The sequence below is a fragment of the Elephas maximus genome, chromosome 14 (assembly GCF_024166365.1).
Source record: "Elephas maximus indicus isolate mEleMax1 chromosome 14, mEleMax1 primary haplotype, whole genome shotgun sequence".
In the NCBI taxonomy this organism is placed as follows: domain Eukaryota; kingdom Metazoa; phylum Chordata; class Mammalia; order Proboscidea; family Elephantidae; genus Elephas; species Elephas maximus.
The window spans coordinates 92,613,871-92,627,336 of NC_064832.1; the positions used below are offsets into that span (position 1 = coordinate 92,613,871).

Genomic DNA, 13,466 nt, shown 5'->3' on the forward strand with positions numbered 1-13,466 from the left:
AATCTGCAAACTTATCTTACGTTGGAATTTCTCTTATTTAATACTTATTTAAATATATATATATAATCTATAGTCACTAACAATAACAACATACCACAGCAGGTGTTAAACAGTAACTGGAGATCCAGCCTGACCCTGCGCAAGCCTCTAGGCAATTTATTTTATTTTGCTGTCAATCTAGTGATTAAAAGTGGTTGTTTTAGTATGTCAGTCTAAAAATCTTAAAAACCTTGAGTGATGGAAAGCCTCCTCACAAGCCAATCACATCCACTGCTGGCCAAAAAACACCTGCCCCAAATTAGCGTACAAAATGCTCTCTCTTTGAGGTAATAACAACGTGGCAGAAGAATGATAAATTGTCACACCTAAAAAAACATTGATTTTACAAAGATAGGTCTGCAGGCCTCCTGCAGAGTACCCTAGCGCTGTCACAGTTAAAACTTCCTGAGGGAGTTTCCTCTACAAACCAATTTAAATACTGTTTTACCTCTTGTCTGTTCATTGCGTTCATCACAATCTCCTGAGGATTCCAGGGCCTCAGCCCAGAGATTCTGGACCGAGTGGCCCTGGTGATCTTAAGTCATCAAGGTTTAAAATCATTAAGCCAAGCTTTTAAATGATTAATATTTTAAGCCAAAGGTTTGAAATAATTCACCTAAGAGCAAATGTTTTAAGTAGACTTTCAGAGAACAGAACTACCGTAGAATAGCAAACAGGAAATTAAATTCCCTACATTAAACACTATGCCTGACCAGATGTGTAGAAAATTACTCCCCATCTCGTCCAACGTGGAACCCCCTCAGGAGGAATGAAGTTGTGTCCTTCTGAGGTAAAAACCAATGGTGGGTGTTAGCCTCTCCCACTGTCACTCCAGCCCATGGACACAGTAGGGCTCCACAAGGGTGCCCTCTGATTTGCGCAGGCTCTCTCAGCCTTTAGCAGCCCCAGGAGAAAGGCGGTTTGCTCTAAGGATGGCGATTATTATCTACGCTTCACTTAGAGTGCTGGAGGTGAACTCAGGTGTCTGGGCCTCTGGATCCTGGTGGGGCTCAGTGAACACCGAGAGATTCGCCCTACAAGCCCGTGCCGCTTTGGGGGCGGGGAGGGTCTCCAACATTGAGAGACCGGGACTGAAAACCGAGGAATTCAAGGGAACAGTCACGTGGGGACGTGATCGCGGGTCCCGGGTGGGGGCGGGGGCGTCCGTGCTACGTGGACGTCTCGGCCGACGGCGGGCTGGGGAGCGGGGAGCCCCGAGCTGAGTAAGCCTCCGCAGAGCAAGGCCGGGGTGAGTCACTGGTGAGTGCGGCAGGGGGACGGGGCGGCCGGAAGGTCGGACGGACCGAGGGGTCTCTGCAGGCTGGGGGTGGGATTTAAATGGGAAGCAGGTTTCAAAAGGATCCCTTCCCGGAGCCCAGGGGTCGTGGGGTCCCGGGGCGGCGCTGAGGGGCTGGAGGGCGGCGCGAGGAGGAGGCCCGGCCCGCGGCGCCGAAATCTCCCGCGCTCAGGGGTGGCTCCTCCTCCTCGGCCGGGCCTCTCGCGCCCCTCGCCGCGGCCAGGCCCGCCAGCCGGCTGCTCCTGTTGTCCCCGCGACGAGGCCCGGCTTCAGCCGGGGGACGAGGTCCTCGGCCGGTCCCACCCGACCCAAGCCGGGTGGCCCGCCGCGCGCCGCCAGTGACGGCACTGCAGGGTGCGTGGCCAATCAGTGCGGCCCCCGAAGAGGCGCCTCAGCCACGCCCCCTGGGCCCGGGCCCAATGAGGAGCCGGCGCCGGCGGCCGCAGCGGGGTGAGAGGTCGCGAGGCCCCGCCCCGCCCGCGATGCCCCGCCCCAGCCGCCTCTGGTGCTGGTCTGCGCTGGGCCTGCCCCCGCCCCGGCCCCGCCCCCAGCCCCGCCCCGCGGCCCGCCAGCGCGCCTCACGGCTCCTGTCCCCCCTCCCTCCTTCTCTCTCACGCTAGCGCAATGGCGGCGGCCGCGGCGGAGCAGCAACAGTTCTACCTGCTCCTGGGAAACCTGCTCAGCCCCGACAATGTGGTCCGGAAACAGGCAGAGGTAAGGCAGCTCGCGGCCCCCACCCCCGGCGCCCCGCCGCCCCCATTTCCCAGCCCCGGCCGCCGGCCCGCAGGGCCTCGGCCCCTCCGCCGCGGACACGCAGGCCCGGCCCGCCGGGCGGCGCCGCGCAGCCCACGTGTGAGCCGGGCTGCCGCGCCCGCGGCTCCGGCCGTGTCCGGGCCCTTCCGGTCACTGCAGCCCGGCGCCCTGCGTGTGCGCCAGTTACCCCGCCGTCGGCGTCCGGCACACGTGCGGCTGCTGCTGACACGCCGCCCCCGCGCGGACCGGGAAGCCGGCGGCGGCGGGGACGGGTAGGGCTGGCCCGGGCCCCCCCTGAGCGCCCCCCACCCATCCTCCCTCCGGGGCGCACCCCAGTCCCCCTCCCTCCGGGGCGCACCCCTGCCCATCTCGGGGCCTCACCCCAGCCCTCCTTCCTCCGGGGCGCACCCTAGCCCACCTCGGGGGTGCACCCCACTCCTTCTCTCTCCAGGGTGCACCCCACTCCCCCTCCGGGGCGCACGCTACCCCTCCTCTGGGGCGCACCCCACTCCCCCTCTGGGGCGCACCCCAGCACTCCTCCCTCCGGGGCGCACGCCACCCCCCCCCCCGGGGCTCACCCCTCGCCCCTTTCCCGCTTTCTTGCAGCTTGATCCTCCTCCGCCCTTGGCAGCCGCAGCCTCCACCCAGCCCAGTCCTCCTCGCCTCCCAGATCCCGGCTGCTGCCCGACCCGTCACCCTGCTGCTCCTGCCCCATCACCTCCGTGCCACCCGTCCCTCCCGCCCCCTCCTTCTGACATGTCCGTCTTGCCTTTTCGCCTAATGTTCCCTGACAGTATTTCCGTTTAGTTCCTCTTCTTATTTCTAGTTCCTAAGTAACATCAGGAGCCAGATTTCCCTATCCCTCCCACCCCCAATTTTATGAAGTTATCTTTGGGGTTTCTTTCAAAGGAGTTGTTAGCTATCTGTGCTCTTCCTTCAGATCTTTGCACCGTAGAGGTTTGTGGTCTCATTTATAGCATCTACTTGTTTAACTGGGCCAAGACCCTATGCTAAAGTCTTCAATTTCATTCAATCTAACTTAAATCTTTCTCTTTTTTTTAACCATCTGTGGTTTTTGGCCTCCAAAATGTGGAGCTGTGAATACAGTTAAACCAAAAACCAAACCCGTTGCCATCAAGTTGATTCTGACTCATAGAATATGGTTTCAAGAGACAGTATTTCAAATGTATCTGGAAGTTCATTTATCAAGTAGCACTTAAGACACAACTCGGTTCAATGGAAGACACTTTATGTTACGCTGTCAGTGTTAAGACCAGGATTTCTGTGAAATACTTGAGAGTACGGCAGAACTGTCCGGTTTTCTCTTGAGTGCATTTTCAGAACCCAGCATGATTAGATGTAGAGCTCTTTGAAACCCTGTGATTGAAGATTTTTGTAAGGTTCAGTGAAGGGTGTTCAGCCAGATGTTTTTACAGAGCAGAAAATGGGCTTAGACGTAGCTAATGAATCGAGGGGCGGGACTGTTAGGGACTCCCAGGCCTGAAGAGCTTTTCTATAGTTGTCTTTAAACCACAATGTTGGTAATTTAACCACTGCTTTGAGCAGATTTAGGGTATGCTGCTTACATTTAGTGATTTAATAACGTGCGAAAACCCAGTGCTGTTGATAATATGTGAGATAAACTAGAAATCTGGTTTTGTATGAAAGAGCACTTTAAAGAACTATTAAGTTTATTCTGAGAACTTTCTATTCATTTATTATGCATGTGATACATGTTCAGGGTAAACACTCAAACAGTACAGATAACTTTTTAATCCTCCCCTGAAGGTAAGCACTTTTAAGCGTATTGTAAATCCTCACCGAAAACATCTTTACAAGCAGGTATCCATGTGCACACGTCTAGTTGTACACGAATGTGGTTATAGCACACATACTGTTCCTTAACTTCGATTTTTCACTCAGTATGTTTCACGTTGCCGCGTAGAGACTTTTTAATCAGCTACACAGTATAGTGTCCATTCATCCACAGGATGTGTCATTTATTTAACCCACCCCCTCTGGCAGGGTACTGAGGTTGCCAGTGTCTTGCTATTAAAAATAGTGCTGTGCATAAGAGTGCATTGCCTACCTATCTTTGCATGCTTTGCCAGGTTTATTTGTAAAATACTTAAAAGTAGCATGTGCGTTTGAAAGTTGTATCAATTTGCACTCCTGCCTGTGTGATATGACGTGCCTATAGATAGCTTCTAATGCTTTCTGCTAACTCTAGAGAAAATTTTTCACTAAAATAAATTCTTCATCCTGCTCCTAATAGAATTTCCATGTGTTACAAAGCAAAACGGCATTGTAGTTAGTAAGCTAGTTTAATTCTTTTCCTTCCTCCGGGTGCTTAAGTCTCTGTTGTCAAGCCTAGTGGGGAATCTCTCTTCTCTTGAGCCAAATATCAGTGTCTGGTTTAGTGGGAATTCCAGTTGGTGCCTGTTGTGAATCTTTTATTACTTACATCATTTGGGGGCTATTAAGCAGCATTTTCTCTTAAGGACAGTTGGAAATAAGGACTGTTATTCTCTAAGCCTCTTTATTCCTAGTTAAAACATTGATACTCCATTTTCACTTTATAAATTGAGAATATGTTAATACGTGAAATAAGTATTCTGATAGAAATTTTCTTAAATGCGCAAAAAATGAGTTAAATGATGAGGGTAAGGTTCTCTGGCACCATAAAAGACAGCATGGTTCCCATGGTTGGTCTTCAGTAATGTCAGTGACTTATTAGTTTTGAAGTTAAGATTGTAATTCACTCAGGAGGATGCTGTTAGGATAATATAGCACTAAGTTGGTCTGTAAATATAGCTTCCCAGGAAAGGAAAATACTGTTTGAGGAAAGAAGTGGCCGCACACAAAGATACCGTAACACACACACCCCTTTTTCTGTCTTGTGAAATAAGCCTTTGTAAGTAATCAAACTATGTAAAACTGAGTTCTACAGTCTGATATAGCGGATATAGAAATATTGTCTTTGAACTGAGAAATTGGCATGGGTTCAGTGAATATTTTTATAATTCAGTGAAAATGAAAATACTTAGTTGACGCATAAATACCAACCTGTTGACTAAGCTGACTTGTTTTATATTCAAATATGAGATCAAGTGCAGTAAAGGCCTTTCATTTTATTGTTTCTTATATGTTGTTGAAATACATTTGAAGGGCTTCAAAACTTTAAAAAGTTTAAAACTTTCCATTGTATAACCCATTTAGTAAGCTTTGTATTTTATTTCTATTAAAATAATCCTCGAAGTTTTTTTTTTTTTTCTGTTTAACTTCATTGAAAATGTTTCTAACATTTAAAGAAATTGAAAAGCATACTTGATTGTTGAGGACTCAGAGTATTTATGACATTTGCCTTTCTTGACATTTCTCCCTTTACATTTCTGTACACACAGTAGGCACACCATAAATATTAATGGAATAAGTGAAATGGGTGCATATTAGCATTTCTCCTTTAGGGGCACGGAATCAAAAAACCAAAACTAAACCCATCGCTTGCTGTAAAGTTGATTCCAACTCATGGCAACCCTATAGCACAGAGTAGAACTGCCCCATAGGGTTTCCAAGGTGTTTATTAGCAGCCAGGTGTTTCACCCTTGCACCACTATGGCTCCTGGGGCAGGGAATAGGAGAGGTGCAATCTGGTTTACATTGTGTGACTGTATACAGTAGAATCAAATGGAATTGAAATTTTCATTGCACTTGTCATGCCTCCTGGTGCTGCACATGCTAAGTACTGAGAATACAGAGATGAAGGGATAACCATCCCTGCCTTTCTGCCACCCAGTCTGTTTAGGCTAAGAAAAGGTTACGCTTTTGATTTTAAGTCCATGATCTTTTTGCCAAAACATTATCCTTGACCACTGTTGTGTTGTAATATGGATGTAATACTATATCTGGATCACCAGAGTGGAACGAACTGAACAGAGGTAACCCTCTTGCAGGAGTCACATGTCATTCATACTAAATTCTTCTTCCGTTGACTTCTGATTCATTCTGAAATAGAGTTTGATACTTGACTGTTTTTAAGCCTCCGCTAGAATGAAGATAGTATAGCTGTGTCACGCCAGTGGTTCCAGCTGGGAAAGGTAGCCACCGCTTGTGTGTCAGAGTAGAACTGCACCCCATCAAGTTTTCAGTGGCTTTAATCTTCCAGAAAGGAGCCCCGGTGGTGCAGTGGTTAAGCCCTTGGCTGCTAACTGAAGGGTTGGCGGTTCAAACCCACCAAGCGGCTCCACAGGAGAAAGACCTGGCAGTCTGCTCCCATAAAGATTACAACCTAGAAGATCCTATGGGACAATTCTACCCTGTCCTTTGGGGTCACTATGAGTTGGAATCAACTCGATGGCACACAGCAAATCTGACAGAAGGAATCCCTGGGTGGTGCAAACAGTTAAGCTCTCAACTGCTAGCTGAAATATAGGCAGTTTGGACCTGTCCAGAGGTGCCTTGGCAGACAGGCCTGGCAAGCTGCTTCCTAATGATCACAGTCACTGAAAACCCCCAGGAGCAGTTCAGCATTGCACACATGGGGTCGCCATGAGCCGGCATCAACTGGAAGGCAGCTGGCAACAACCTTATGGAACAGGTCACTGAGTGGCTCACACGGTTTGTGCCTGAGTCCTAGCCTAAGATTGGCAGTTTGGAACTCACCCAGCAGCACCTGGAAGAAAGGCCTGGCCATCTGCTTCCGTAGGGGTTATAGCCAAAAAACCCCTGTGGAGCAGTTCTGCGCTGTAACACCTGGGGTTGCTGTGAGTTGGCAGTAGATTGCCAGGCCTTTCTTCCATGGCAGTGCTGCGTAGGTTCAAACCACCAACCTTCTAGTTAGTAGCCAAATACAAGCCATTTGCATCACCCTGAGAAGGGTAGAGGTCCTCAAAGTTTATAACAGGTTTTATGGGAGTAATAAAGGATTTCTTTCAAGAACTGGATCAGATCACTGGAAATTTAGGTGTTAAACATTTATAGTATCTGCGGTGTACCAAGGACTAAGCTGGGTATGAGGCATGTAAGGATTTTTTTTTTTTTTTTTTTTTTTAATGAAAACATCATGCTGGTTTTTGAGCTGCTTTGGTAAGCATTAAGTAAAAAATCTAGAGGTACGTATCTGTTTTTGAAATCAGCTTGTGAATATCTTCACATGAACTGCCTCATTTCTGGGTAGGTGAGCTCAGACCTATCATTTCTCCTCAGCTGTGAGTACTTTTTGTCACAGTTTTCTGCATTGTTAGGGTCCTGTATGCTTTTTACTGGAATTGAATTTGACGTTAATCAGAAGATCTTGAATTTTCCTTTCCCCCAAATTTTGTTCTTTCCCAGATCGGGATGTTTGAGAAGTTTGAAGACTGTGTAGCACTATATAAATAGAACTGGTTGCGTAGTGGTTTCACCAGCGGGGAAGCCCAGAGCATTCAGTGCCAGAGAGATCTTGAGTGAGTGCAGTGGCCTCCAAAGACCAGAGTTCTCTGCCATTATTGTCTGCGCCCTTGGGCAAGTCATTTAACTTCTGAGACTTTATTTCGTTCTGTCGATATCTCAAGGATGCTGTGGAACATTTAATAGAAGGAATAAAGTAGATGTTGGTTCAACGTGGCCTTGTTTTTCCTCCCTTGTCCTTGTCATTTCTGTCCAGAGAAGCCAGGCAGGTGATGGAGGAGCGGCAGCAGACAGGCTCATTGAACTTAAACGACTAAGAGATTAACACGAGATTAACACGTTGTGTAGGGACAGATGCCAGTGGAATATTCTCTAAGAGGCTGAGCAGTTGCAATTGTACTTAACTGATGTCTTTTCCACAGTGGAAGACTGCCATTGCTAGAGCAGACCCTTGAATCTATACTTCTTCAACTTCCCTTTTATTACCGAAGTTTGCTTTCATTTTACTCATTTGGAATCGACTTGATGACACACAGCAAAAATAATGAGAACGAAAGAAGTATCCTGGGTCACAGAACCTTTCGCTAATAGATCTAGAAATGATAGTCAAGGCTCCTGGCCAATTTTCTCCCAGCCATATTTATTTATGTACATGTGGTACATAATATGGTTTCAGTATAACCCATGCTTGAAAGAAAATGTGGTATAAAGAATTTTAATACTTTTTTTGTCCCCCTTTTCTCTGACTAGCTTCACCTGAGGCATGTTTTGGTGCTTCTAAGTTGTGATTTGTTTCTTCTTCATCTGGTCTAAAAAATATTGGAAAGATGAGCAGTTTTCCTTAATATAAAATATATATATATATATATATATATATAAAAAAAGGTGGTATTAAATGAGCCCAGTACTGACTTTGCAGTATGGTAGGTGAAGTCACCTGGGACAGTTTTTTGGCCAACTTAGACCTTGTGCTTTGTTAACTAAGGCAGAGCGTAAGCTGGGAAAACACGCATACACATTAGATAAATCCATTTAAGAAAATATAGGTAGGAAGACAGTTAGTAACTGCTTGCACAGTCCACTCTTTCCTGACCTCTCTGAAGTTCGTCACAGAAGAAACTTAACACTAGACCTAGATTAAATGCCTTCTCATGCGCTAACCCTCTCCACGCTCACTTCTTCCCACTGTGCTTTACCCGTGAAGTTTTCTAACAGTATGTTCTAATCATTAATGTTTTTCTGTTTTCATGTAGGAAACCTATGAGAATATCCCAGGTCAGTCAAAGATCACATTCCTCTTACAAGCCATCAGAAATACAACAGCCGCCGAGGAGGTACTGCTTTACTCTTTGAGAAGCTTATATTTGTACAAACCAAAACAAGTTGGGTCGTACATGGTGGTTATAGTGAATAATGAGAACTGTTTTTTTTTTTAGAGTGCTCTGCGTTAAGAATGATAATTTCCTTTTCTCTGTATAGGATGATATGTCTAGGGTAGATAAAAGTCAATGGTTTTATAAATAATTATGTAAAAATTATTAAATCTAAGTGATTTCTGCAGCTATAAAATTTTGTTTTGTTTTTCTTGAAAACAATTTAAATGAGGGAATTTAGTTCATTCAGTGTGTTAATGTCCCACCAGATGTTTCAGAAAGAGACACCATGTATTTTAGTAAGTTGCCTAGGTACCGATACCAAATTCAGATTTGGGGGGATTTTGAGAATCACAATCAAAATTTGTAGAAATATGATTTTACTTATACTTTATGAGCCTCGTTTTTCTTGTCATAAAACAGGACTGTTCCCTAGAATGTAATAATTTCTTTCTCTACCTTCTCAGCATTAAACAGCTAGTATTCTTTTTTCTTCCTGTAAAATAATACTCTCATAAATATTGAGTGTAATAGAATATCCTCTGTTTACTTTTGGAAGAGTCTAGAAAACCCCACCTACGAAATGCTGCATTTAGGGTCGTAAGACTTCTTTGCTTATATAGTCAAATACGTGTAAAATGCTTATCCTAACAGCTGATGTTGCGAGGTGAAGTCACCCTAACCTTCAGTAGTGTTTCACCTGACTGTTTTTCTTCTGATCAGCTTAGAGTGATGATTAAATGTTCTCTCGTAACATTTATAAAGCAATACAGGAGTGCTCTGATTTTTTTTTAAATAGATAAACGGTGTTTGTTCACCTTTTTACATATTCTTTTTATATAATTTAAAATGAATGTCAGGTTTGAAGAACAATCATACATACATATATATAAAAAAAAAAAAAAAAAAACTTAACCCCTTGCTGTCAAGTCGATCCGACTTAAAGCAATTCTGTCACCCAGGGTAGAACTGCCCCATAGCGTTTCCAAGGCTGTAACCTGCACAGAAGCAGACTGCCGCGTCTTTCTCCCTCACAGTGGCTGGTGAATTCGAACCGCCAGCCTTTCAGTTGACAGCAGAGAGCTTAACCACTCGCCACCAAGGACCCTTTACATTCGCACATACCTACATAAGTATGTGTATACATGCTAACTCGCATCTGTCGGAACAGTTGACTGTTTTAATTCTTGAAGATTAATGTAAACTAGCTACTAAACAAACACAGCCATGCATCGCTTCACATCCATAATGCATTCTTTGAAATAGGATGTTATGTGCTTTGGATGTTGGCCGTTACAGGATCCTATTAAAAAAAAAAAAATAGTCGGGGTAAAACACTTAGATTTTATTTCAATGGCAGTGGAAAGTTTTAGAGGGTGTTGGGTGGTGGGGGGAGGAATGACATGTTCCAATTTGATTTTTTGAAAAGCCCTCTGGCCTCGGAGTGAAGGGACTGTCCGGGATGGCTGGGCGGCCAGGGAGGAGGCTGCTGGAATAGTCCTGGAGAATGATGATGACTGACTGGGCTGGGCTGGCAGCAGAGAGGATAAGCAGAAAAGGCTTGGGTTGTATTTCAGAGGAAACTTTACAGGAGCTGTTTTTACAAGAGACAGGAGATACACGTGTTGCGTGCGGGAAGCGGTTGAGTTGGCTACGTCAGGGTATGTCTGTTGTGTCCCGTTCTCCCATCAAGTTTTCTGAACTCTGTTACAACCTTACGGGACCATGCAGTGGGACATTGCCCTAACAGATGTTATGCAGGGCATGACTGTAGCACACAAGGATAATATAGAAATTCCTGAATTTTATTTTTTAAAAACTATATTGAACCCTTCTTTAATCTTGGTTTTAGAAATTATGATTGTGAATAAACCTTAGCATCTTGATTGTAACTTCATAGTTTGCAGTGTATATATGAGAAGGGCTAGTTAAAGAGTTACATAAGGTTTTGAACTGCTTTTATACCCTGGTGGCCTAGTGGTTAAGTGCTATGGCTACTAACCAAAGGGTCCACGGTTCGAATCTACCAGGCGCTCTTTGGAAACTCTGTGGGACAGTTCTACTCTGTCCTGTAGGGTCACTATGAGTCGGAATGGACTCAATGGCGCTGGGTTTGGTTTTTTCGTGTGTGTGTTTTTATAAGAACGAAAGTATAAATTTCTAGAGTATAAGTTGAAAAAAGAACTTTACTACCTGCCAAAAATAATTCGAAGAGTTCTCAGTGAGAATGAATGGTGAAAAGATTAGCAGATTTATTTGTTTAACTTTGCTCTTTTGTTGTTGGTCATGGTCCCAAAGTAATTGTTGGGATGATAAGTAGCCTGGGACAAAGGAGAACAGGAAAATTTGACTTTAATATCCACAATGGTTTATTGATTTAATATCAGATTTTATAATGGTATTTGTCTCAACTTTTCTTTTGATAAACTCAAGGGATTATGATAGAGAAAATGGTAAACAAGTGTTTTCCACAGATCGGAAAATGCGAATTTAAGCACATACACATTGAGATTGACATTTTTTAGGTATTGGCAGCTTGTTGTGTTTGTTTGCGTGAATGACCGGCAAAGATGAGCAGATTTGATAGCATTTTATCTAGGAGGTTAATGAAAGGGCCGTTGTATGGTAAGGTAGGCCTGGCCGGGAGCCTAAGTTTAGGTGGGGAGAGACACATTCATTTACTGCTGTGAGAACCAGATGGAGAAGTAGGAAAAGAGCATTACAGGGTTTGCCATTTATATTAAGATAGATTTTCCCCTAAAGAAAGGATTAAAAGTAGAAATTAAAGACAGATATGGCATTGCTTAGATAAGAGTTCCTATTTGAGACCTAAAGTAGGGATTTCCCGCAGCCAGAAACAAATGGCTTATTGGGTGGTACTTTCTGTACAATAGTAGACTAAAGTGATTTTGAAATAGTTTTGAACATTTTATCCTTTTTTTTTAATCTAACAAATTGTTTTTGAAATGAATTGTAAAAATAGAACACATCAATGGCAGAACGAACCTAGTTTGTTGGAAACTTGCTCTCATAAGACACCAGATTATGGACAATGTCGTCTATTTCTAGGCCAGACAGATGGCTGCCGTTCTCCTAAGACGTCTTTTGTCCTCTGCGTTTGATGAAGTCTATCCAGCTCTTCCTTCCGATGTTCAGACTGCCATCAAGAGTGAACTGCTAATGATTATTCAGATGGAAACACAGTCTAGCATGAGGAAAAAAGTTTGTGACATCGCTGCTGAGCTTGCCAGGAACCTGATAGGTGTGTACGTCAGTGCACTGTGACGTTACAGAAGGAAACGTGGGGAGCCTTCCTTTTCTGTTTTTTTAAACTGGGATCCTTCAGAGTTTAGAAAAAAAATCCTGAGTGCCTGAGTATTGATTATTCTGTTTAAAACGAGTGGGATTATGGATTCAGAAATTATAGATGTTTATGACGGGCAGTCATAATACCTGCTTGTTGGTCTTCAAATGTCCAGGTGGAAAAATAATTTTGTGGTTTACTTAAAAACAGACAGTTACATTTCCCCCTTACTCTGTAAAATTTTAGAAGCACAGGCTAACTAATGATGTAATCCACTTCTATAGATAAAACTTGGCAGTAGAAGTAGAGAGCAGTGGATGCCGGGTGCGTTTACTCACATAGCTGTCAATGGTAGATTTTTTTAGTACATATCCTCAGTGTTCTAGATATGTTTATAAACTGTACATATTGCTGATATACTATGTACATTACAGGATATGCAAAAAAAATTTTAAAGAATGATATAAAAGGAAAACTTAAAAATGCATTTTATTAACAGTAAAAACCCTTTTTGATCACACTAAAAATATTAATAATGTAATTAAATATGCTTCATTTTCTTGACAGTGATTCAGAAGTGTAATTCTACGCTCAGTTCACTTAGATAGTATTTTTGATAGGCAAAAAAGATAAGGGCTAAATGGGAGAATGTTGTTGGTTGTGTGGAGTAAATTATGACATGAAATTTTTAATGCCATGTACCTTTAATACAGAAGTTGTTACTCAGTCCAGCTAGCAGATTGTCACCCTTTCTGAGGTCATCCAGTTCTTACAGAGTAGTAAGGAATATATTAAAGTTTTACATTTTAAATGAGTTTAAAATCCACTGAAATTCTTAATTTTGAAGATTTTTAAATAGCCAAAAAATTCTATTTTCAAGTTTAAAGTGTGCGGATATGAATTTTTAAAGGCGACATCGTTTCTGTTTCAAAATCAGTTAATTTTTTACATGTTAAATGAAGTGTGTTTAATTTCCAAAATATTTCAAAGGACTATCTCCATAGGGTTTTCTCAAGCAGCTGTTTTATTCCTTCTCACAGCATTTTCTTTATAGTGAAAGGGTGTGTGTGTCTGTGTGTGGGTGCAGGTGTGAGTGTGTGTGGATGGGTGGGGGTGGGGATGTGTGTGTAAAATGTCAGCTAGGCAGCGTATTTGTCGTTTCACATTAGGAGAACAAATTCGAAAATAGTTTTTTAAGAGAAAAGGTAAATAACTCACTTGTAATTTTCGACAACTCTGAAGTTCTTTGTGACAGTATCACCGGTGAGTCTGTTAAGTGATACACAAGATTTGAATGATTACTGCCTCGTTC

The 13,466-nt window shown here is 43.8% G+C and overlaps 1 protein-coding gene across 1 annotated transcript in view; it reads left to right on the forward strand.

Moving 5' to 3' along the window:
- The first annotated feature begins 1,913 nt into the window (after positions 1-1,913).
- Positions 1,914-13,466, forward strand: part of IPO5 (importin 5) — a 51,757-nt gene continuing 40,204 nt past the window's right edge. Inside the window, exons 1-3 of the mRNA XM_049853261.1 lie at positions 1,914-2,050; positions 8,731-8,811; positions 11,920-12,112. Of these exons, the coding sequence (XP_049709218.1) occupies positions 1,961-2,050; positions 8,731-8,811; positions 11,920-12,112 (364 nt within the window). The 5' untranslated portion in view covers positions 1,914-1,960. The remainder of the gene's footprint in view (positions 2,051-8,730; positions 8,812-11,919; positions 12,113-13,466) is intronic.